Raw genomic sequence first — 26,649 nt, 5'->3', positions numbered from 1 at the left:
AGGAAATTGTCAAACTCAAAAACTAAGTATCGTAGGAGGCTGCGGTTTACACCATTCTTTGTTACGCTGAAAAAGAGGTCGGAAATGTTTCATCCATTCTCTTCTAGCTGCTATAGTTCTCGGAATCCTCTCAGTAGACAACGAATTTTGCCCACCCTGTACAAGAGATTAAAAATGTTAATATAGTGTACTGTATTCCCAGTGAAAAAGTGCTTTAATCGCTTTCAGATATTTTTTAAAATAAAGGAGTTGTGACACATTTTCGAAATCGACAAAATATCAAAATTAGGTTATATCTTCAAGACAAAGGAAGATATCGTGAAACGCTTTCCACTAATGGACTTTTCACGAAAACCTAGCCCAAGACACCTCCCAAAGTTTTCAGCCATCTAGTCTGGAAGTACCAGAAACCAAAGTCAAGTTATTTGGGATACCCTGTACAGATCTGCAGTCCAAGATTGCCACCCGACCAAATCCGAACACGAAATCATAGCCCGGAAATTTTCCCATTCCACTCGCGCCTCCACATTTGGGCCCCCCCTAAATTAAATTCAACCTCAAACCGTCCCAAAACTGACTGACTGAAATTAAATTCGTTCAGTGTAAAGGCCATTCTGGGTTTCTTATTTGCCGCCGCTTCATCTCTGCTCGCCTGATGGGAACGTGGCACTTTTTCCGCGTAGTGAGATTGTTTGTAGGAACGCGCGAGCCGCGGGGTGAATGTAAAACGCACTGGAGTGTCTTTGTAGTCTTTCGTTTCGGAAATTTCATTCTAGAAGGAGGAAAAAGGAAGGAACACAGGTCTGTGTTTATCGACATCGTTTTTGCGGTAGGTAAGCCCGGTTAATTCGTTTGCTTGGGGGATGAACCGGGAAGGTTGAATAGGGAATACTCCTTTTAACGAAAATTATCTATTTTTTATGGGATATCTTTGAAATGTCACAATTTGAAATAACCATTTCAACCGTTCCCCAAAAAGAATTATTTTAAGCACTTAAAAATGAAAAATAAAAATGGGTATTTAAAGTTTAAAGCGTTTTGTGAGATTTGCACAAGCTGGCAACATCGACTGAAATATGCCTTGATAATAAACGACAACAAATGCATTATCTTGATGAGATAGACAAAGATGGCTGTCTATGAAGTCTGCGACGAACGAGGAAGGTCGTAAAATTTTATGGGATTTTTATGGCCGGTTGCAGTTGAAGCTCGTCAGTAAGTACGCGCCTGTAGATCAACAGCTGTTATCTTATAAACAAGCTGATGGGACATTGTTCTTTTCATTGTCTTGTATGCGCTGTTGCCAAATCGTAAACTCCGCACAAAACGATTTGAATTTTAAAACCCCATATTTGAAGGATGATTTTGAATAGTTTTCGCGGTGAATTTGAAAAAATCATGAATGAAACTCATAATTATTCAGTTTAAACTTGCATATGCAGTGATAACCCAAATTGAGGAGAATTCCCCATTGTTCCTGAAGCGTTAGATAGCAAAGAACTAACTGTACAGTTAAAATACACCTCAAACCAGTACAGCGTCACAGAAAAATCAATCCTGAACCTTGCCTCTTTCGATCAATTCGTTCATCCCCACTTTAGTCGGAAAAAACAGCGTTGAATGAGGCTCTCACCTTAATAAGTTCAACGGCTTTCCAAAAGAGGGTAAATAGAATTAACGCCTGGATCGTGTTTTTCAGCCACTTAAGTGACTACGGGACGTCGCCTTCTACCTAAAACGGGGGTTTTTCCGGAAATCAGTCTTTCCTTGGTATTTTTTTTGGCGATCGACGTGCCATAATTGAATTTTATTTTGCATATCTTTCTTTATGCGGATAAAATTTGGGGTTCATCTTCTATCTCCGTTTTTGATTGCATTTTTCAGGGATTGAGAGCTTGTGCAGTGGACTTCCTTGCGTAGGGTATTCAGGGTCGAAGTTTATGCCACAAAAAGTCCACGAAGACATCGAAGTACCATTTCTAATGGAGAATTCTCCTCAATTTGGGTTATCAATGCATATACAAGTTTAAACTGAATAAGTAGGAGTTTAATTCATGATTTTCTCAAATTCACCGCGGAAACTATTCAAAATCATCCTTCAAATATGGGGTTTTAAAAGTTAAATCGCTTTGTGCGGAGTTTGAGATTTGACAACAGCGCATAAAAGGCAATGAAAAGAACAATGTCCGATCAGCTTGTTTATAAAATAACAGCTGTTGATCTACAGGCACGTACTTACTGACGAGCTTCAACTGCAACCGGCCATAAAAATCCCATAAAATTTTACGACCTTCCTCGTTCGTCGCAGACTTCATAGACAGCCATCTTTGTCTATCTCATCAAGATAATGCATTTGTTGTCCTTTATTATCAAGGCATATTTCAGTCGATGTTGCCAGCTTGTACAATTCTCACAAAACGCTTTAAACTTTAAATACCCATTTTTATTTTTCATTTTTAAGTGCTTAAAATGATTTTTTTTTTGGGAACGCGAATGGTTATTTCAAAATGTGACGTTTCAAAGATATTTCATAAAAAATACATCATTTTCGTCAGAAGGAGTATTCCCTATTGTGTTTTCAAAGCGATCTGTTTTGGAGTACTAAGTTGTTTGGCTAGGACATCGTTGACGAAATCTTTTCGGGATCAAGAAGCCTGAAATCAGGAGTAAGACAGTGATTACTGTGAAATATAAAGGCAGGCCAAGACTTCCTCCCCCCACCCCTCCTTCACGGTGCCTCTGCGGCTGAAATAATAATTTTCCTTGGGAAATTCGAGTTTTATGGTTTAATGCAGTGGCCCCATACCCAATTATCGCAGATTTATCGCAACCTAACTAATTCGGGACAGGGATCGAGAGGGAGGAACGGGAGAAGTGGAGGGATGGGGGGGTTGGGGTTGGAGTCAGGTGGGGAAGGATTAATTTCGCACTTTACTAAGGAGGGTAATTCCTTTGCAGCCCGTCTATAACGGGCCGTATTTCGTTATTATTTATTTTGTCGGTGGGATGGCTTTTAGGGCCTTGCAGTAGGTTTATTTATAACGGTTTCGGGTGGAGACGGAACAAAGGTTGTTTCTGCGGGAATTATTGAATTGGGAAGGGTGATTTTCGATGGGAAATTAAGCCTTGAATACAGCTTCGATACGTTGATCGTTTTCAAGAATTAAATCGCGAGAAAAAATAAAAAAATAAACACTAGTAGGCAAAAACCAACCAAAGAGCATGAATGCATAAACCAGTATTCATTTAGGTTCATTGAATACTTGAAAAATACCGTCTCTGTCTCTGCAACTCGAAAATAGATTCATTTATTGCTGTATCCCGTTACCGAGAATAAATCTACAGGAAGACTCAACTTAATCTGTAGATCCTCAGAGCTGTTAGCGATAAGTGCCAAGTCGTCTGCATATTGAAGTTCAGTGATGAACTTTGTACAGGCTTTTGCTCTGAGGCGCTTCAGGTTAAATTCAAAGAAACGAATACATACAATAAAAAAATAAGCGATGAAAACTTCTAATTTTATTGCGGGGTATTTAGGATTGAAATTATGTTGTAAAAAACATCATCATTACAGTGATATGAACTGAATATTATAGACTAATGTCTAACCTCTCTGAGACCACGAAAATCAGTTGCCACCATATGAGGCATTACTTACTTCTCACAGATTCCTGATAATCAAAGTTTCAATCCCCATCGCCCAACGTCAACTCCCACCCTCTACCACTGTGATGACTTCTTTTCATCCCCATTCTTAACCACTTATTTCCATTCGCAAAACGATAATATTTCAGGATTTGCCGAGGCGTAATCCCGACAGGAGTCATACGTGTTTACCGATCAGCCAAAGGACTTTTCGATAAGGCGAAATGGGGGCTCTTTTTTGCCCTGAGTCCATTGCCCGGACACGTGATCGCCACGTGGCCGAAATCGGAACTGTTTGCTCATTACGTATAGTAGATTGCAATCTACGCGCTGGATAGATTATTCACTTCTACCGGGATTGGGATTACGCAATCTAGATGGTAGTTTGAATTAATGAAGGAGATGATTGCTATTCGTTGTAGGAGATCTAGATCATTGGTCTGGGAGGAGGAAAAAGTTTTTGTTTTGTGTTCTTACTTATTTCTCTCCTTGAATTCAGTGAATTCAAAGTTTATCAAAGTGCTTCTTTTGTGATATTAATATACAGGGTCTCCCACAAAGTTGCGGAGAATGGATATTTCATGTACAGGGTATCCTATATTGCTTGATTTTGGTTGTTTCTGATACTTCTAAATTCTAGACTAGATAGAGGTAAAAACGCTTAAAGGAGTCCTCGATTTTCGTTAAAAGTCCACTAGAAATACGAAACTATATTAATTTTTTTTTTAATATTTGGTACAACGTTATTTTAGATCCCAATGCATGCTTTTTTGATCTCATATCGTACAAAAAACTAGCTGTTCAAAAATATACAGGGTGAGTCTTCGACACGAACCGATATTTCAACCGTAGCTTCTTGAAGCCAAAGAAAACACTTTTTCTTTCACCATTTTTTCCGAATCGGCTCGGTTAAAAAGATACAGGATGTTCAAAAAGTATAGAATAGTGTTATTTTTAGTTCTATCTCACGAACGGTTTTATTGAATGGAATGAATTTCGGAATATAGTTAGTCATTTATTTGATGAATCTTTTTCGAACATAAGATATCACCCACGCTTTCCAGTTTTCTCATTATGACCATTACGTGTCATAAAAATACCATACATTCAAAGAACCCAACTCTTGAAACTGAGTTGGACGCTTTCTAATGAATATTTGAACGTTTGGTGAAATAAAAGTATTCCCCATATTTTCTCGTATAATGCGACGTTTTTGAGTAATTTGATATTCAAAAATTAGAAAGTATGTGTCAAATTTGAAACATTAGGTACTTTGGCTGAATACAACTCTGTTTAAAAGATCCACACATGGGTAGTGTCACAGTTTTCGCTAGTTATTCTGAAAGTAACTTTGTTTTTCCAGGGGTGGCATAGCTTATGATGAAAACTTTAAATGGCTATATATTTTTATCATCAGCCGAATCGGAAAAATGGAATAGCAAAAGAGTGTTTCTTTCGACCTCAATAATCCACTGTTGAAATATTTGTACGGGTCATAGACTCGCCCTGTATATATTTTTGAGAAGCAAATTTTTTAGTATGATATGAGATCCAAAAAAAAATGCATTCTTATTCAGAATAACGAAATGTTTTTATTTCCCACTCATAGAACAAGAGATAAAAAAAAACGATCCATTGCTACATGACCTATAACATCCAAGTCCCTCGCTTCGTCTCTTTCATGCGCCCTCTTTTTGTTTCCTACTGAACCAGTGGCGTCAAATTTGGCAACCAGTTGCACAACTATATTATGACATCTACCAGGGTCTGCCATATTTGCTATTTACTCTGTGGCTTCGAAAACGTCGTAAAATCTCGATAAACGTCAAAATTCTTCATCTCCCAACGCTGTTTCGAATGATTCAACGTTTTAAAAAACCACATCAAAGGACGAACGCCAGACCCATACAAATTGAAATAATCTGTTCAGTTCACAGAGGCATTAGTAGCTGCCACGCCCACGTCCCGACAAAACTGGGGAGACATCCAGACGAGGTTTTCCGAATTACGGAACTTTCCAAACTGGGTGTTTATTCGCCATCTCGTTAAAATTACACCGTGGATGCAGCGGCGGCGGCAGTAGGGGGCGGGCGATAACACCGCCAAAACTATAGCCCTGGGCTTTTCGGTGATTCTAATTAGGTTAGATGCGCTAACAGGATGACTTACTCCGTCGTGGATTGGGACGATTTGTTCTTTTCAACTTTGAATTCGATGCCATTTCTTGCCTTTTTCAATGGTTAACTGAATGATATTAAAAAGTGGGAAAACTTACCTGTTTTGTGACAGAATCTATGAGTCTGACGAAGATATCCTGTTCTTGTCGAACACCTGAAGTCAAGGAAAAATTGAATTATTATATATATTATATTATATAATATGAATTACATCAAGATAATATACCCTTCAAGAATAGTCACATCAAAAAAGAAACGCAATTCAAAATAACAGTCGACTTGCTGAACACAATTGCAAAATTGCAGTCTTTGATTCACTGTCGTTCATTCCAAGTTAGAGAGACACCCAGTATACCAAGCAAGTTTAGAGAGAAATCATAAATAGCCCATGAACCATAAACAGTACCGTATTAGCACGCCCCATTTCTACTGAGTTAGTGTTCTTCAGGCACCTTTATCTCTCCTCGATGTTCAGCTATTTATGACGACGTGAGCGAGATACTTCCACCCACGCAAATCTGTGAACATGTCCGAAATAAGGACTCCCTCATAGCTGCCGGCTCTTGTCGTATCTCATCGACTAGAAAAGACACACCTCACTCAGTCCCATCCCTCAGGAGCACTCTTCCTCTCCTTATTTGTAATAAAATAACTCCGCAAACGTTCCCTTGAGGACCGCAGAGAAAGATGGCGGCCCGAGGCCCTTTTCTCGGCGTCCCGTATCGCAAGGCGTCCTTTGTCTCGACGCACACACATTAGGCGCCCCCCCGTCGTCTCTACCCCGTTTCGGCCCTCTTATGACTTTCTTATCGCCCCTTCTGGATGGAGGTCTTGTTGTAGGCTGCAGTATATCTATTGATATACTGCTAGAGCTGAGGGTAGTTTGATGTAAGTCCACGTATGAAGTTATCTTGTCGCGATGGGTAGGTGGGAGGGTAAATGGGGTTGGGGGTGGCGCTTTGATTGTCCCAAATGGATTTCATCGATAGTAGTGAAGGGCCAACTTTATTTCATAAATTTTTAACGCTGTTTTATAGTGTATTCATTTCAATGTGTTAATGACAACAGGTTATGGTCCCAGGTTGTTGTTAAACTCACTTTACCCTCCCTCACCTGAAGATGCTTTTGTGATAGCGAAACCCGCGTCGTGGTTTCGAAATCCATTTTTATGAAAATCATCTAATTTGTTTTTAGTTTAACAGTTTTCGTGGATTTCAATTCACATTAAAATTGAGAACTGTAGGGAGGAAAACAATACAGGATTTCGTTTACTTCGATCACTTTCATCCTGTTTCATCGCGAGTGATTCAGTTTCAAAAGAATAAGAAGATATATTGAAAAACTCTTAGCCTACTATAGAACCAAACAAAATTTCAATGTCAAAATATTTTATTACTCAACATACTCTCCTCTTAATTGGATACATTTATTACAGCGAACCTGCAACGTCTCTAGACCTTTCAAAAAAAATGTTTCTTCCTGCTCTGGAAACCAGACCTCCACAGCTTTTGTTACCTTCTCGTTGAAAGAAAATTTACGACCTTTTAAAAATTTTTTCAGTTGAGGAAAGAGATGACAGTCGGATGGAGATAAATCTGGTGAATAAGGGGGGTGTAATTCAAACCCTAAATCACGAATTTTTTGCTTGGCAACATGAGATTTGTGTGAAGGGGCGTTGTCCTGCAAAAACAAAACACCTTTGGATAGCTTTCCGCGTCTTTTCTCTTTAATTTTTTACCGTAGAGTGGTCAGTAATGCCGAATAGTGATCTCCGGTTATTGTTCTACCCTTATCCAAAAAATCAATCATGATTACTCCATGGCAATCCCAAAAAACTGAAGCAAAAACCCTTCCACCAGATTTTTGGACACGAAACTGCTTAGGTCTTGGAGAAATGTACCCAAGTCTCATAACATCGTTGTCAAACGGTGACTGATTTGAAATCAATTTCAAGATATTTTTGGAAATACAGCTTCAATATTCATTTTGTTAAACCGATTTCCAAATGGAAAGTAAGCCTCCAAGTTGAATTCTTCAGTAACAGGCACTAAACAATCACGGTCCTTGTAATTTTTACACCTATTTGTACTTGAAACACTGATAAAACAACCAAACAAAACAAAATAGTAAAAAACACGCACCCTTTGGCCGAATTTCTAATTAAAATTACCGACTACATACCCGACACTCCGATATTATTCCGGCAACATCGCATTTTACAGAAACCTCATGGCCTTGCTGGTTTCTAGTGGGCTTTGCATAATCCCGATATCAACTACCTCATCTGATTAGATTCCTGGGCCCATAACCTATTGATCCATAACCTAACGTCCGCGAGTTCGACTCATTTTCGCGATATTTCCAAGAAAAACCCGTCCTAGTCAGCGGAAACCCGTAAAATCCAAGATGGGAATCCGAAACGGCCTCATTTACATCCGTCACACCGGGAGACGGAGTCAACCAACTCCCCCGAATGGCAATGTGCAAATTGGCCAGTCGAACAAATCCGGGCCCCGTTTTTTGCCCGAGGACCGATCACTCCTTTTTGTACGCGTCGCTAGCGTGGCCGGTAAACCATCGATGCGCCCTCTGGATTGCCGGACACATGCCGTGAACGTTTTTCTGCGTTCATTTCAGATTCCGCTTGCGACGGAGGCCTTTTCGGCCGTGATTCCGCTTTTCGAGACTTATTCGGACGGTATGGACACTTCGGGCATGGGTGCAAAAACGGATCGGATCGTCTGGCGGCATTGGCGTAGACGAAAAATGGGATGGATATGTCAATTCAGTCGATTTACGGCCGTTTTCAATAACCTATCCAAGATAAGGGATAGATCGCTATCTCCAGTTTGTCTGCCTATCTATCCTTGTAGTTATCTATCTATGGTTTGCATTTCACAATTATGGTTTGACGTTATCTATCTCAAGGCAAGGATAGATAGGAATCTATTCAGCTCAGACCACAGAACACTAATATAAGACCTCACATCATTAATTCATTTCTAGCGGTTGAGATATTGGAGTGTGTTAGAAAGTGTAAATATTTGAATATTATGTATAGAAGGTTAATCGTGTGTGTATGACTACATACCCGTATGCACCATTTCATTAAACGAGCTCAATTCCTTAATGTCTTTTTTTCCCATAGAGATTCTATGCTTAAACGTCGTTCAATGAAAGGTGCATACGGCAATAAATACATCACAATAATTGTTGATCGAGATTCTCAAACACGCAATACTTGAAAATGAATTCCTCAACCGTGAGTACCTTCAAATAAAAGCGCCGTTGTTATCGATATTCATTTTTCATTAATTTCAAGTTCTGAAGGCAATGATTTTTGCAGCCTAAATCAAAACCAATGACTAAAGAAGAGGCGATACGTTTGATACAATTTGTAGCAGCTGATGGGGTTATTACCAGCAGAGCTATTAATGCTACCAACAATAAATTGAAAGAGGAGAGTTGGAGAAGATTGACCGAATCCTTCAACTCTTCGGTTTCAATTTTCCCACATTGCGCCCTCAAATATGGATTAATTAAATCCAATAATTCACTCACAGCACCTTTGCTCAGTTGAATTCTACATGTGAACTCGTAATCATTAAAAATAATCATGTAATCAACTCGTGCTTTATAAACTTTTTGGGTCTCTTCCGATTCACTTTCTTCATCATAATCATCTCTAATAATTCCATGTCGCTATCGTCGCTACTCAAATAATCCATTTTTTAAAGTTAATTACAATTCAATTGTTAAGAAAAAAGCACTGAAATGCACCCTGATAGCAATTTCCAACGCTTATCTCTACCCCTTACTGCTCGAACTCGACAGATCAAAAAACTGAACTACCGGAGATAATTTTTACAATCGATGATTTACTTCAAATTTCTTTGAAACGCAGATAGGCGCATATATAATGAAAGTTCCTATCTCTGATTGTCAATCTGACCTCATTTCAGAGGAAGGGATAGATCGCTGCGGCCAGTAAGAATCGCTATCTGCAGATAGAATATTGAAACGTAAACAAGCACAGAATGACAGATTTGTCTATCCCTAGTATCTATCTATCCACAGTTTTGATGGATAGATAGGTTATTGAAAACGGCCGTTAGCCATGCAGCCATCCGAAAACCTTATCAGATCATCTCTGTGACTACGAATTCTTATGTGGAAGAATCACAGAACCGGCACTGACACTGCTAGACCCATTCTCATGAGGTGGCAACACCCCTGAGTAAATCTAGTAAGGAAACAAGGTAGTTATAGTTATAGTTTGGGTCTTCAAAGTCCATTGTGCCCTCAATGTGAGCTGTACGCTATCTACAGCAAGCTCTTCAGCTCCAGAGTTCCAATGAACTCCACTATCTGTGATGACTTAAAGGAGGCTAGGCCTCATGCCTTCCCTAATTTTCTCCTTCAAGACATTCCTTGCACAGGCTTGCAATGGCAATGCATTCTGTAACCAGGTGAATAGGAGTGTTCTTCTCTTCCTTACAGAATCTACACACTCCAGTTTCTGATGAGACTACGAATTCTTATCACAGAACCTGCACTGACATTGCTGGACCCATTCTCATGAGGTGGCAACACCACTGAGGAAATCTAGTAAGGAAGCGAGGTAGTTATAGTTATAGTTTGGGTATTTAAAGTCCATTGTGCCCTCAATGTGAGCTGTACGCTATCTACAGCAAGCCCTTCAGCTCCAGAGTTCCAATGAATTCCACTATCTGTGATGACTTAAAGGAGGCTAAGCCTCATGCCTTCTCTAATTTTCTTCTTCAAGACATTTCTTGCACAGGCTTGCAATGGCAATGCATTGTGTAACCAGGTGAATAGGAGTAATCTTCTCTTCCATGCAGAATCTACACACTCCAGTTTCTGATGAGACTACGAATTCTTATCACAGAACCGGCACTGAGATTGCTGGACCCATTCTCATGAGGTGGCTACAACTCTGAGGAAATCTAATGAGGAAGTGATGTAGTTATAGTTATAGTTTGGGTCTTTAAAGTCTATTGTGCCATCCATGTGAGCTGTGCGCCATCTACAGCAAACCTTCCAGCTACAGAATTCCAATGAACTCCAGTATCTGTGAGGCTAAGCCTTCATGCCTTCCATAATTTTCTCCTCGAAGACATTCCTTGCAAAGGCTTGCAATGGGGATGCTGGCGATTCTGTAACCAGGTGAATAGGAGAGTTCTTCTCTTCCACACAGAATCTACAAACTTCAGTTTCTCATAAGCCCATTCCAATCACACGCTACCTAAGACGACAATGTTCTGTGAGGAGGCGTAAGTTATTCTTATTGAGATCCAAATACCCCTTGGATCATACAGTTTCAAAATCCTTGAGGAATTTCTTGGAGTAAACCATTCCTGGAATATTTCTCCAGAATATTTCTCTTTTGGTTTCTTGCTCCTACAGAAACTCTTTCTTATAGGTGCATATACCTGTATACCAAAAAGATTCTGGGCCAGTAGGTAGCGTTTATGCTCCTTTTCTGGTGAGTTTGATCTCCTTCTCGTTTCCTTTGAGTCAACGCAAGTATTTCTGCTTGAAAAACACTTGTTTTTGTGTGGACTAGGTGCTTTCCTCCTATCCTTTGAACCATCTGTGTGTCTGTAATTTAATGTTATTATCTTTGAAATTTTCGGTAGTGTATTCCTTTTCCCTTTCTCCCCTTTTACATTGCATCGTGTTGAAGTTCTTAAGGTTTAAAGTATATATTCTTGCTACAGTTAGACGCAATAGAATATCACAAGTCCCCTGTGGATATATACGCACAAGATATACAGATGTATATAATAGATGCACAATTCGAAGCCCACTTTTTCAATATTTCCATCATTCATTGCTGTATCCCGTTACAGAGAATGAATCTACAAAAATACTCAAAAACAAAACTATCGGTGCGATCAAACTTATAATTTCTTGGGGCTACTTGCCATTGTGTGCCCTCCTGTGACTGAAGAGACCCAACCGTGACCTACAGATCCTTCCACACTCAGGGCATGGATAGTCACCAATCAGATCTGGCCACCGCTGTAACGCTAGTTGTTCCCAGTAATGATTGGCATCAACTGATTTTAGTGATTGCTGCAGTATATCCTTAAAATCTTATACTGGCCTCCTGGTTTCTAAGCTCCCTCTGTGAATTCGCCATACCAGCTATTTTGGGGAGTCTTGTGTCTTGCATCCTCAGAATTTGGCCGCTCCATCCGAGTCATTATTATTATTATTATTATTATTATTTATTTAAATAAGAGTAGAGGAATACACCTATAAACTCACATAAAAACTAAGTTTAAATTGAACTCCTGAAGATGAACTTAACATATGATTGAAAACAAAGAGAAAAAAAAAAAAAAAAATTATAGAAACACCGTCATCTCGACGAGGTCACCCATCTGTCAAAGCTGTTCTTGAATCCATTCACTGAAGACGATTCTACGACGGTTTCAGGCAAGGAGTTCCAAACATTGAACACTCGGTTTGACAGAAACATTTGCCTCTGGGTAGTCCTGAATTTTTCCTTCGCGAGCTTAAATCCATGGCCCCGTAGATTGTTCGTGTTCATACGGTACATATTCATAATATCCGGACCAAAGTGACCATGGACCGCTCTGTAGGAGAATATTAAGTCGCCTCTCGCACGTCGTTGTTCAAATGTGGGCATATCGAGCACTCTCAACCTTGTTGCGTAGTCAGGTCTCCTAACACCGTAGGGAATTCTGGTGCACCATCTCTGAACAGACTCCAACCCATCCACCTCGCCTCGCAAAGAAGTCCACCAAGCCGGACCAGCATACTCCATTATCGGTCGAATATAAGATTTATAAATCATGCCCCAGGAGACAACATCAGTGTTTGGGAATGCCTTGCTGAAGAGGTAGATCATCTGTCTGGCCTTTGTTGATACTGACGCGATGTGGTCCGACCAGCTCAAATCTTCCGCTATAGTCACACCGAGATCCAAGTGGCGAGTCACTGTGCCAAGTCTTACCCCATCGATGTAATAGGGGGCCCGAGGGTTGTTCTTTGCTATGTGCATAACACAGCATTTGCTCAAATTCAGGGGCATCATCCACCTCTGGCACCAACTGCTTAGATTATCGAGATCCTGCTGAATTAACCGTGAATTGATTGAGCGATTGAAAATCTTCGTGTCATCAGCGAAAAGTGCACATTTAGATCTAATTGATGCAGGTAAATCGGCTGTATATAAAATAAAAAGAAGTGGGCCCAGAACCGAGCCTTGTGGGACACCACTCTTAACAGTTTTCGCGGACGTAGACAGATCACCACCAACTCGTACACGAAATGACCTATCCGACAAAAAAGATCGGAACCACTCCAGTAGTCTCCCCCGGATCCCCATGTGTTCCAACTTATGCAGAAGACGCCGATGAGGGACTCTGTCAAAGGCCTTCGCGAAGTCGAGATACACCACATCCATTGGAATGCCCATGTCAAGTGCCCTACTCCAGTCATCAATACAAGTGAGCAAGTTAGTGAGTGTTGACCTCCGGGGCAGAAAACCATGTTGCTCCTTGGGGATCAAGTTATTTTGTGATGCAAACTCAAGTACCTGGTCGCTGATTATTTTCTCCAGTACTTTGGAAACTGTCGACAGGAGGCTTATTGGGCGGTAATTGCAAGCTGACAGTTTGTCCCCACCCTTGAAGATAGGTGTTATCAAAGCAGATGACCAAGGCTTGGGAATACTGGATGTCGATAGAGATCTTCTAAATATAATGCACAAAGGCTCGGATAAGGCTTGTGCGCAACGTCGAAGTATCGATGTGGATATCCCATCAGGACCAGGTGACGAACCTTCCCTACAATTAGAAAGATATCTTTCCACCATGTTTCTAGTGATGGTTATGTCATCTAAGCAAGATGTTGTTCGGGCGGTATGCATCGAGGGGATAGCGCCCTGAGGTTCATCCACAAATGCCGATGAGAAATGACTCGCTAGAATATCAGCCGATTCGGCCGGTGACGCACTTACAACTCCAGATGAATTTTTCACAATAGGGACACTGATTTTTGCGTTCATGTGGGATCGAACGTACTTAAAAAACTTCTTTCTGTTACTTTTCATCGTCAGATTTCTCTCGTAATCAGATCTCGTCTTCTGGATTGTAGAGGACAAAAAGTTGGAGAATGACCGATGATCGTCATAGCTTCGAGCTGATCTATCTCTCAAATACCGCTGCCACAAGGATTTTTTGCGCCGTAACATCCCCAGCAGATGACTGTTTATCCAGGGTCTTGAGGGAATCTGCTTGATATGTATGTCCTCCGAGCAAGCCGATAACGACTCGTCAAGGATTCTTGAAAAGGTTGACCACATCCTATCAATGTCATCGGATTCGGGCAAGAGATCATTCCAACTGTATGATAGCAGTTTTTCGGAGAGTCTCTGGTAGTTGGTTTTCCTTGAAGTTCTAATATGTTTGGGAGCGGTGGGTGAGCAAACAAGCTGAAGCTCCGTTGATAACACTGCGTGATCGGACTTACCGAACGGCGGTAGATGAGATATCTCCGAAGTAAGGTTAACGTCGGAAACGATTAGCAGGTCCAGAAGTGAAGGCACCTGGCCAGAGCGAAATCTAGTAGGCTTGCTAACTAACTGATGCAGACCCGAGTTGAGGAGAAAGTTAGCATAGGGAAAGGAAGGCGATGATTCAGCCGGTAAGTGCAGCAAAGGCCAATTGAGACCTGGGCAATTAAAGTCGCCAGCAATTAAGATGTTCTTCTGGGATGCAGAAGACATGGATAGAAATTCGACTAAGTCGGCATCGGCAGCACATGGGCGAGGACGATAGATACAGCCGACCATAATTGAGAAGTGATTATTAGTTATTTGTAGAAAAAGGTTGTCGATACCACGCCAATCCTTATGCGTCACATCAATCTTGAAGTTGTCAGTAATATCGTTTCGGACATATATACAAACTCCTCTGTATCCCACTGATTCAGTATTGTCGTCTCTGTAAAGCGTATATGAAGGTAAAGAAAAGATACTGTCGTCTATTGAAGGCTGAAGCCAGGATTCCGAAATGAGTACTAAAAATGGTTTATTGAGTTGAACATACAATAATAATTCATGGAATTTCGCAGAAAGGGATTGAATATTTGTGTAAATGATGGGCCATATTGTGAGAGTGTTTAGTTTTTTGAGGTGCCGCGCACTGCCTGGGTCTTTACTATCTTCGGAACACCCTGTACATATTTGATGGTTATATCCTTCTCCCCAGAACTTTGTCTCATTTTGAGCTCGTCTCTGAGTGCATTCAACTCGTCAACTTGCCTTTTAGTTCTGTCCTCCTGGACCCTAATGTGCCGAAACTGAGGATGGCCCGATAGAGAATTTCTATTTTTCAACAATGCGTAGACTTTGTCGGGGTCGGAAAGAACAACTCTAGTCCAACGTGGTCTGGATTTGTCTTTCGAAGGTAGGCGCACTATTTTAGTAATAAATTTACTAGATGAATTGCTGATGCAGTCCAAAATCTGTGATACCGTCTCCAGGTCATGGGAATCGCTGCCACCTTCTGGCACATTAGTTATGATAATGTTGTGCGATTTCTTGACCCTCTCTAGAATTTCTGGCACAGCTTCTGTGTAGGGGCGATTATCCAGCCCGGAGCTGGCAACACTTGCAGTGATTGAGCAGATTTCGGCCTTCAAATGTGATTGAGTGCGTTGAAGGTCAGATATTTCGTCTTTGCAGGACTGAATATCGATCTGTTGGTTTGAAATTATTTTGGAGTGCTCCTCAATCTTGGTAGTGCAAGCCACAAGTGTATTCAATAAGTCGTCGTGCCGTTTTTCCATTCGTTCGATTGAACTTGTTAGATTACTGAGCTTTTCCAAAATTATATTGAACTGTTGTGTGTTCATGGAAGAGCTCAAAGAGTTGTCAGCAGTGGTCTGCGAGCTAGCAGATGGGGATTGTGGGCGTGCAGTATTACTAGCACTTCTGAGCGAGCGCTCCCTCGAGTTGCACGAAGGACATACCCACTTTTCATTTCTTTCCCTCAGAGATTCAACTTCGCGCTCCGTGTAATTAGTGCATTCGGGGTGATAATATTTACCGCATTTAGCGCACGAGAGCTGGGAGCGATTGGAGGCAATCGCCTTAGAACAAGCTGGACAGCATCGTGGCATTTCAATGGTTGGGAAGAACAATTACAACCTTTCACTTTCCTGGGCCCGTAGGAAAGACTTGGACACAGGGGTGGAAGGCCTCGGATAACAGAAGGAAATAGGAAGGGGGTGAATAAAAGGATCCTTTACGCAGATTCTCAACTGCGTAAATTTAATATCCTGTCCAAACGAGAGCGCTACACACCGCTCCGGTACTAGTTTGATACTAATGATATGATAATTAATAACAGAAGTCAGAACGTATTATCCCCGTTGGTAGCCTAATCGAGGTGGGAGCGATATGCGCGGGCGGTGTTTATTATGCAGATGAATGGCGCAGATAATAAGTAAACAATCAAATAATTCGGAGAATACTCCAAAAGATCAGGAATTTGTGAAAACGATAATGTTTCAAACCAAAACTTACGAAAGTTTTATCTTCTGGGAAAGAATCACAGTTCACAGACGTGAAACAATGCGAAATATCGGAATAAAGAACAGAGCAATCGACAGTACGTGTTCACTCCAGGAGCTCTCGAAACGAACTTCGTCTTCGTCTTCGTCTTCGTTACTTAAGTCTCAACTGTTATACAACTCGCGATCAGCAAAACTTCTGCATCTGAAACCTTGTGGAACCATATAATGTGCATTATTTGTCTTAGATGACGTTGTTGCGTTTGTTCAAGATGTTTAATATGTCGCCTGTAGGTCGTCCAGCTTTCGCTTCCGTAAAGAGGCGGTGGGAGGACCACTGCTTCGTAAACAGCTGTCTTGGTCTTCAGATTGAGGTCGTGATTTTGAAACACTCTGTCCTTTAGCTTCCAGAATGCCCGTGATGCCGAATTGATACGGTTGTGTATATCCGTGTCCTGGTTAGCCATAGTATTCATGAAGCTTCCCAAGTATTTGAACTGCTCGACCTGTTCTAGAGTTTCATCCCCCAGGCTGATATCTGTTTGAAGGCTTTCTGGTGGACTTACCAGGATTTTGGTTTTGTCAATATTGAGTCTAAGGCCTAAAGCTTCATATATATGTTTATAGGTGTCCAACATTATCTGTAGATCCTCTGAGCTGCTAGCGATAAGTGCGCAGTCGTCTGCATAATGAAGTTTCGTGATAAACTTTATACCGCATATTCAAAGTGATACAAATGTAATAATACTAGAGGATATTGCACATAAATGGATCTTTCTTTTACTATTCGCTCTACATGTTTCGCCTTACTGAGGCATCTTCAGGAGCTTCGTCCAAATTTACAGATATTAAGCAACATACAATCTCTGGTCTCCCCGAACTGAATAAAAATTCATAGATGTAGAAACGAGTGATCAAGTCAACTCTTAATTTACACAAAAAAAAGGTTTTCCTGCATTCATCTGTTTACGACGATATTTTAAAATGGATTATGGCCAATTGGTTGGAAATTTATGATACAAATGTGTTGTTTCGCCCCGTGGATCTCTCACGAACCTTCACCCTTACTCCCGTCTCCACAGATCGCTCAATAACCATGCAAGACGGCGAGCATCCACCCGACAGGCATAATTTCCAACATTCCAGCATAATTTCGTGCCGGCCGTATTCGACGCACATGGCACCAATAAGAATCGCGACTCGGAATCTACCCAGCCGCCAAATCGGGCAGATCTGATTGACCGGCCCGGGAATAATTATCGTCTAATTAAAACCAGCGCATGTCGCGATTTGGCATGCAGGATGCGTGCCGTCGCGAGCCCCACGGTGGTCGCCTGGCGATATCGCTTCCTTATAAGACGCTGCTGAGGGCAGGGGCGTAGAGGCCGTTCGATGATGGAGGCAAGAGCCTGGAATCTTGCCGAAAATATTCTAGAAATTTGTCGAATTTCGTTTTTTAACGCGGAAAACCTTCCCAGAAACCTTTGAATATCCAGGAGATAAGATATTTCCACGGATATCTATATGATATCTAATTCGAGAATATATTGATATCCAGTTAGTACTAAATATTGCGTTACCATAGCAATCGAGGACCCTTGATCTCATTTTACGAGATAATAAGGAATCAGAAAGCAGAACTTAGATATCCCAATTCATTCTCGAGACACAGGGCGTTTTCTGGAGATGTACGAGGATGTATTGATATCTAGTTAGCCTAGACCAGTTCCATGCATAAAAAATATTACCATAGTTACCATACCAACGAACAATAACTCATTAAAAGTGTCAGTGTGAAGTTTGAGGTCAAAAAAGTAAACCAGAGTTACGCAATAAATTAAAAGAAAGAAGATGTCCGCCGAAATTGTGAAAATCGAAAAATTGGAGTATCGAGCCATCATCAAGTACCTGTATTTAAAATGGTTAAGAGGTTAGACGATTTACGAAGATATGCTTAATACCTTTGGTGATCAATGTCCTTCGTAAGCGACCGTGAAAAATTTGACTGCAAGTTTCAAGAGAGGTAAATTTTCAATTGAAGATGATGACCGATCGGGAAGGCCAGTTTCTGTGTCAGTCCCCAAAAATATCGATGCAATTCATGACATAATTTTATCAGACCATCGAATTGGGCTAAAAACGATATCTGAAGCACTGAATACTTCATACGAACGCGTTCATCATATAGTTCACGTCAATTTGGACATGAGAAAAATTGCTGCAAAATGGATCCCCAAATGTTCGAATGTTGACCAAAAGCGTGCAAGGGTAGAAGCATCGCGTTCGATCTGTGCTCGATTTATAAACGATGTAGACTTCTTCAACCGAATTGTTACTATGGATGAGACTTGGGTACATTTCTACGATCCAGAAACAAAGCAACAATCGATGGAATGGCGACACTCTGGTTCTGCAAGACCTAAGAAGTTTCGTGTCCAAAAATCTGCGGGAAAAGGTTCTTGCTTCAGTTTTTTGGGATTGCCATGGAGTAATAATGATTTATTTTCTGGATAAGGATAGACCAGTATCCGGAGGTTACTATTAGACATTACCTACCACTCTACAGGAAAAAATTAAAGAGAAAAGACGCGGAAAGCTATCCAAAGGTGTTTTGTTTTTGCAGAACAACGCCCCTGCTCACAAATTTCATGTTGCCAAGCAAAAAATTCGTGATTTAGGGTTCGAATTATTAGAACACCCCCCTCATTCACCAGATTTCGCTCAATCCGACTATCATCACTATCTTCAACTGTAAAAAAGTTTAAAAGGTCGTAAATTATCTTTCAACGAGGAGGTAATAAAAGCTGTGGAACTCTGGTTTGCAGAGCAAGAAGAAACATTGTTTTTGAAAGGTCTAGAGACGTTGCAGGTTCGCTGTAATAAATTTTGACATTGAAATTCTGTTTGGTTCTATAGTAGGCTAAGAATTTTTCACTAGGGATCCATACTGGATATATTGATGGATATCGTCGTAGAATATATTGCTTATCCCTACAGGATATTCGGGATAGCTATAAAGGATATATTGGACGTACAAACAGGATGATCATGATTTTTGCAAATCAGAATTTTGACTTTTATCTAGCAATTCTGTCTTACATCCCAAAAATCATACATGTATCTTGGAATTTTCAGTCGTTTTCTCAGAATTTGAGTATTTTCCTCAGAATTGTGACTTGTATCTCAGAACTCTGACTCAGTATCTCAGAATTTTGACTTATATCTGAGAATTCCGACTTATATCTCAGAATTCAGTCTTGTATCTCAGAACTCTGACTTATATCTCAGAATTCCGACTCGCAAAAGGCAGGTTCTGACCCGTTTCTCAGAAATCCTACTTGAAAGTGAGAATTCTGACATGCTTCTCAGGATTTCGAGATCGAAATTGAGACTTTTAGAGGATCGATGCTTAGTATTCGACTTATTAATTCCCGAAATATCGGAATTTCGACTTATATTTAACAATTCTGTCTTGCATCTCAAAAACCTTACATGTTTCTCGGAATTTCGAGTTGTTCTCTCAGAATTATGAGTTCTCTCTCAGAATTCTGATTTGTATCTCAGAGAAATCTCACTTGTGTCTAGGAAATCTGACTTGTATCTCAGAAATCTGACTCTTATCTCAGAACTCTGGATTGTTTTCTCAGAATTCTGACTTATATCTCAGAATTCCGACTTATATCTCCGAATTCAGACTTGTACCTGAGAATATATATTGGACCTACAAACAGGATGATCATGGCAACTTTTCATATAGAAACGTGGATGTGTAAAGTAAATCTTGTTCTGTCTTAGATAAAACTGAATATTCCTGGTTTTTCTGACTTTTTTCGTCTGAATCAATCAAAAAGTCGAAACCATGTCCTTCTCTTCTTCTTCAGCTTCTTCTCCTCGGCGTCGGCTCTTGACAAAGCCGCCTCTGTCCGCCCAACATCGCGCCTTACCATCCGAACCTCATAGAAGTGCAAATGGGCGGTTTTTCTTACAGCGAATAAGAAAAGACGACGACGACAATCCAACAAAACGGTCCGAGTACATAGAGAGCGGCGACCGTGTCTTACAGAAGTAATTACCGATTGATAAGCCGCGTACTTAAGGCTAATTAATTAATTGGCCGCGTAGCTCCTGTGCCAGCGAGAGAGCGCGGTGGGCCCGTACACTATGCGCCATTTGTGAACGACTACGTTACTGATGTTTTACTCCGCTAAACCGGACTGATTGATTGGGAATTTCTCGAATTGGTCACGACGGAAAAAAAGGCCGGAGATGTACCTAGAAGCGGAGAGATGTTTCCGCTCCGCGCGACGCATTCGAACGACAATTTGGTCCCTTTTACCGTCGTACCTCGAAGTGAAACGTCTCCAAGAACCGAACTGTTTCCTAGGGCAATAATCCGACTCTAAACCCTCGAACCAGATCGGAAAAGGCCGAAAAACCACGCAGAATTCAAGATTTTTGACGTTTACCAAACGTCAGTTTGACAAAACTGACAAATGTGAGGTTAGAACCTATGTTGTTGTACCAATTAGACTTGTATAGTCTAATGGTACAATATGTATGTTTTATGCCTCGGCATTAATGAAATTCATTTCATTATCGCTTTTTCAAGGCATCTCCTGGCTCACTATTCGAATTTCAAATGGGGAATTCTCCATAATTTAGGTTATTACTGCATATGCAAGTTTAAACTGAATTATTATGAGTTTCATTCATGATTTTTTCAAATTCACCGCGGAAACTATTCAAAATCATCCTTCAAATATGGGGTTTCAAAATTTAAATCGCTTTGTGCGGAGTTTACGATTTGGCAACAGCGCATATAGGACAATGGAAAGAACAATGTCCCATCAGCTTGTTTATAAAATAACAGCTGTTGATCTACAGACGCGTACTTACTGGCGAGCTTCAACTGCAACCGGCCATAAAAATCCCATAAAATTTCACGATCTTCCTCGTTTGTCGCAGACTTCATAGACAGCCATCTTTGTCTATCTCATCAAGATAAATAATTTGTTGTCCTTTATTATCAAGGCATATTTCAGTCGATGTTGCAAGCTTGTGCAATTCTCACAAAACGCTTTAATCTTTAAATGCCCTTTTTTATTTTTCATTTTTAAGTGCTTAAAATATTTTTTTTTCGGAAACGGTTGAAGTGTTTACTTCAAAATGTGATATTTCAAAAATATTTCATAAAAAATCATTTTCGTCAGAAGGAGTATTCCCTATTCTAAAAAGTCTGTTCCCGAAGATGAAGCATAGAAATGGGCGTTACAACTGTGGTTTCACTTTCACGAACGCAGCCAGTAGCTCAGAGGTAGATAACGTTTCAAGTTCCGATAGATTTATTGCTTCTATTAGCGCTGCTTGTATATCTGTCAGTTGGAACTTCCACAACAGATTATTGAATTTCAGAGATATACGATATATTGCATGGGATGCAGATGTAGTTCTAGAGACGGAGGTAACTGCTTCGAATACCAATTATTGATGGCATAGGTCGTGGATGCCTTTTTGTGTTTTGGACAAAATCGATTTTGGTTGATTACCACCAACAAGAACTTTCGAAATATGCATGAATTCTGAACTTGTTGTGTCGTTTTAGAACTTAGTTTATACAAGATGAATTTGTTACTATCCTTTAGTGTTTTCTTGGTATAAGTTCGGGAACTATTGGAGACTTTAAAGAAATATATGCCAGAATCTTAATGTGCTTTTGATGTCTTTGTTGTGCCTTCTTCGTATTCTGCGAAAATACGATCACATATTACGTTTCATTATTATTACAACAAGATACCACAACTCTTTCCAATTCGTTCTGTTGAGAAGATACAGTCTGTTGAACATCCATGAAAAAAATTTACAAAAAATCCTATTGAATGAAATGATTTTCGGAACATATCTTATTGACGTGATGAATCTTCTTCGGACACAAAGCCCCACTCACATCTGGCAGTTTCTTATCATTATGACGATAACACACCATAAAAACACCAGAAAATCATAGAACCCAACTCATCGAAGTAGGTTGAACGCTCAATAATTAATATTTGACCAGTAATTTCAGTAATTTTATATTCATACTTATGTTTTTACTTGAGGAATCTCCTGTTAAAATATATGTACAAATCAAAGAATCACTGTGCATCTCTATTCAAAATCAGCATTCCCTAGTCCATGATTTACTCTGTTAATTTAATAAGATATTTCTCAAATTGAAGTCAAAGGACGTTTTGGTGTTAATGCGTATATTATTCAAGCTCTCAATGTACCAGAGTCGATTTTCTGACTTATTGTCACTCCATTATAACCAGTCATAACCCTACTATCTCTGAAATCCCAGACAATGGTCTGGCCCGTACCGAAACCACCGAAACCGATAGAACGTCACCCGTCGTTGATTTATTGTAGCAATTAGGGAAGCTCGTATATCTGTCAACAATTCCCATCACCTCTGAAGCGACCAAACTTCCGGTAGCAAATCTGCTGCCGTTTGAGTATTGGCAGCCCCAGATCCGAATATGGGTGTCTTGTCGACGTTGGGGAGTGTGAAATTGCCACTTCGACGTGTTAATAGACGACGGTAAAACTAATAATGACACCTATTAGCTGTGAAAATCAGGGTGTTTGATAGGATATTCCTCTCCTAGAATATTAGTACTCTTCGTTTTGGAATTGATTTGCATTAGGATATTGTCGATGGTATTATGACAGGACCTTCTTTCAATCGTTAAACCTTTTATTTACTTGTATGTGATGTTATCATTCTTATACGTTGGAAGTTCTCATAATCAGAGAATCGATGCGATCCATTCCCGAAATATGACTTACAAATCAGAGTTTTGACTTCTATCTAACAATTCTGTCTTGCATCTGAGAAATTTCACATGTATCTCGGAATTTTGTGTCGTTTCTCTGAATTCTGACTTGTATCTAAGAATTCGGAGTTGTATCTAAGAAATCTGACTTGAATCTCAGAAATCAGGCTTGATATCCCAGAATTATGAGTTGTATCTCAGAATTATGACTTGTAAAAGGCAGGATTTTGACAAGTTTCCTAGAAATCTAACTTGAAAGTCAAAATTCCGACACGCTTCTTAGGATACAGAGATCGAAATTCAAATTTTCGAAGGATCTATGTTTGAGGTTCGACTTGGTAACATTCATTCCCGAAATATGACTCACATATCAGAATTTTGAGGTGTATTTAACAATTCTGCCTTGCATCTCAAAAAATCTCACATGTATCTTGGAATTTTGAGTCGTTTTCCCAAAATTCTGAAACTTTTTCTCAGAATTATGACTTGAATCTCAGAATTCTGAGTTGTACTTCACAACTCTGGCTCGGTATCTCAGAATTTTGACTTATATATCAGAATTCCGATTTATATCTCAGAATTCAGACTTGCAAAAGGAAGGTTCCGACCCGTTTCTTAGAAATCTCACTTGACAGTCGGAATTCTGACATGATTCTTAGGATTTCGAGATCGAAATTCAGATTTTTAGAGGATAGATGTTGGTATTCGACTCATAAATTCCCGAAATATCGGAATTTTTGCTTATATTTAACAATTCTGTCTTGCATCTCAAGAGTTTTGCATGTATCTAGGAATTTTGAGTTGTTTTCTCAGAATTATGACTCGTATTTCATAATTCTGACTTGTATCTGGGAATTCTGACTTGTATCTAAGAAATCTTACTTGTATCTCAGAACTCTGACTCGGTATCTGAGAATTTTGACTTATATCTCAGAACTCAGACTTATATCTCAGAATTCAGACTTGCAAAACGGAGGTTCTGACCCGTTTCTTAGAAATCTCACTTGACAGTCGGAATTCTGACATGATTCTTAGGATTTCGAGATCGAAATTAAGATTTTTAGAGGATCGATGTTGGTATTCGACTTATTCATTCCCGAAATATCGGAATTTTTGCTTAAATTTAACAATTCTGTTTTGCATCTCAAGAATCTTGCACGAATCTCGTAATTTTGAGTTGTTTTCTCAGAATTATGACTTGTATTTCATAATTCTGACTTGTATCTAAGAAATCTTGCTTGTATCTCAGAACTCTGACTCGGTATCTGAAAATTTTGACTTATATCTCAGAATTCCGACTTATATCTCAGAATTCAGACTTGTATCTTAGAACTCTGACTTATATCTCCGAATTCGGACTTGCAAATGGCAGGTTCTGACCCGCTTTTTAGAAATCTCACTTGAAAATCGGAATTCTGACATGCTTCTTAGGATTTCGAGATCGAAATTCAGATTTTTAGAGGATCGATGCTTGGTATTCGACTTATTCATTCCCGAAATATCGGAATTTTGACTTATATCTAACAATTCTGTCTTGCATCTCAAAAATCTAACATATATCTCAGAATTTTGAGTTGTTTTCTCAGAATTATGACTTCTATCTCAGAATTCTGACTTGTATCTCAGAGAAATCTCACTTGTGTCTAGGAAATCTGACTTGTATCTCAGAAATCTGACTTGTATCTCAGAATTCTGGCTTGGTATCTCAGAATTTTGACTTATATCTCAGAATTCTGACTTATATCTCTGAATTCGGACTTATATCTGAGAATTCTGACCTTATATCTCAGAATTCCGACAGGCAAAATACAAGATTCAACCCGTTTCTCAGAAATTCTGGCTTCTTATGATTCAGAGATCGAAACGCTGTTGATTTTCTGCAGAAATAAGACGCATACGTCCTCATCGATTCGGCAGACAACCGCAATGAACCGGAACCCTCAGAACTTGGCTTATTAGTCCCGGCAAATCCGGCTCGTAAACCTGCGGATGACCAGAGTCCATGTAGCATCCGACCGCCGCGTTATCTCCCTTAGACCCCGCGCTCCAAACTTGGAATACCGCAAGACTCCAGCCTCGAGCCGCAAATTTCTCAGACCGACCTGGGTCGCTCGTCCGAGTAATGATCTTTAGTTTTCGACGACCGCAAGTCTGCTTCCAAGTTTCCGTGAGGGGGTAGTTTCCCAGACCACCCCGAGGCGCGTATTTATCAAACTTCGTTAATAATTCGGGCGTGGGGTGTAACTTATCGCATCGGACGATAAGGCCCTACGATCGGAGATTTCGTGAATGATTCAATCCGGAGTAGGGCGCTGAAAGTTCGGAGTGGAACTTTCGGGATTTGGGGGGTGGAAGAAGTTGGAAATAGGGTGATTGTAGGTGAAATTTCAAGAGCACTGACACAGTCTCTATGGTCGAAATGACTGAAATGGCGTCAAGAGGACACGTGTCTGCGTGGATGACAAAATATCACGTGGCTCTATTTTGGATTGTAATGATAGTTTTAATGTCTGGAAATATAATGTAAGGAAGGTTTTTAAGGGCATTCAGACAGGCATTGAATTCTGAAAAAAGGACCACCCAGAGCGGGATTCGAACCTACGACCCCCCGATTACCGGGCAGGTACTCTCCCAACTGGGTAGCTCAGTTGGGAGAGTACCTGACCGGTAATCGGGGGGTCGTAGGTTCGAATCCTGCTCTGGGTGGTACTTTTTTCAGAATTCAATTCCTGTCTGGATGCCGTTAAAAATCTTCCTTCTATTTTGGATCTCTTTTTTCAACATTTAGACATATTGAAACAAGACTGCTTTTTCACTCATTGAAGACCTTCATAGTAGATCACTTTTCAGTCAAGTTTAACAAGTTAAAAACAGTTTTTAACTTGAAATAGCATCAGTAAATCAAAGACAGTTTCCTTTGTTGTAAATATACTTGGATAGGTCGATGAGTCTTTAAAATTGCGCTCTTTTTGATGTGAGGAAATGTTATACAGCGTGTCCCACATTTGAGATATGACGTCATCTATAATTTTTTGAAGGGCAATCCTATTTTTATGACTATCACTTGAAGAACTTCACATGCATACCAAATATCAAATTGTTATTCCTTGTCGTTGGAGAGAAAGTGAATAAAGATCAGCTGATACGAAAATGAAGGTCCTTTATTGGATATTTCATTACTTTATCTCAAAAAATCGAATGATCGAGTACTAGCTTCAACTTTATCTATTCCCTTTTCCCTATTTCAATAAATTTTGGTTCACATATACCTTAAAGTGTTTCGTGTTAGTTTCAAATTCTACTTACCATTGGAGTACAAAAGTTGCAACCTGTACTGTATCCCATTATTTGTTTTTTGACCATCACTTTCCTGAAACGAAAATAAAATTATTTAAAGCAACATTTTTTGATAACGATTAATAACAAGCAACTAACAGTTT

General features: G+C 40.0%; 2 protein-coding genes across 8 annotated transcripts in view; both read right to left on the bottom strand.

Annotated features, from left to right (window-relative positions):
• Positions 1-26,649, bottom strand: part of LOC123319288 (transcription factor collier) — a 99,626-nt gene that overhangs the window by 55,278 nt on the left and 17,699 nt on the right. For all 6 annotated transcript variants that reach the window (XM_044906162.1, XM_044906163.1, XM_044906165.1 and 3 more), the window contains exons 4-5: positions 26,516-26,579; positions 5,921-5,976 (exon numbers count right to left, since the gene is read on the bottom strand). In XM_044906162.1, the coding sequence (XP_044762097.1) occupies positions 5,921-5,976; positions 26,516-26,579 (120 nt within the window). The remainder of the gene's footprint in view (positions 1-5,920; positions 5,977-26,515; positions 26,580-26,649) is intronic.
• Positions 12,196-14,526, bottom strand: LOC123319289. 2 transcript variants are annotated; one of them, XM_044906170.1, is made up of 2 exons: positions 13,017-14,526; positions 12,196-12,942 (listed from the first exon to the last, which is right to left on the bottom strand). In XM_044906170.1, exons 1-2 carry the CDS (start codon positions 13,365-13,367, stop codon positions 12,211-12,213), a joined length of 1,083 nt encoding a protein of 360 aa, XP_044762105.1. In that variant the 5' UTR covers positions 13,368-14,526; the 3' UTR covers positions 12,196-12,210. The 2 variants fall into 2 exon arrangements, with proteins under 2 accessions (XP_044762105.1, XP_044762104.1); XM_044906169.1 differs by having other exon boundaries at positions 12,196-12,945; positions 13,020-14,526.

Source organism: Coccinella septempunctata, chromosome 8 (genome assembly GCF_907165205.1).
Source record: "Coccinella septempunctata chromosome 8, icCocSept1.1, whole genome shotgun sequence".
NCBI classification, from domain to species: Eukaryota; Metazoa; Arthropoda; class Insecta; order Coleoptera; family Coccinellidae; genus Coccinella; species Coccinella septempunctata.
The sequence above is the reverse complement of the archived record's forward strand: the minus strand, read 5'-3'. Positions and strand labels throughout refer to the sequence as shown.

Bases quoted from the DNA above. Each gene is read 5' to 3' on its own strand.
- LOC123319289 (XM_044906170.1), bottom strand. From the start codon at position 13,367: ATGGTTTTCTGCCCCGGAGGTCAACACTCACTAACTTGCTCACTTGTA. The intron at 12,943-13,016 runs CTAAATGTGCAC...ATTCAGCAGGAT, and splicing joins TTTACCTGCATCAATTAGAT to CTCGATAATCTAAGCAGTTG.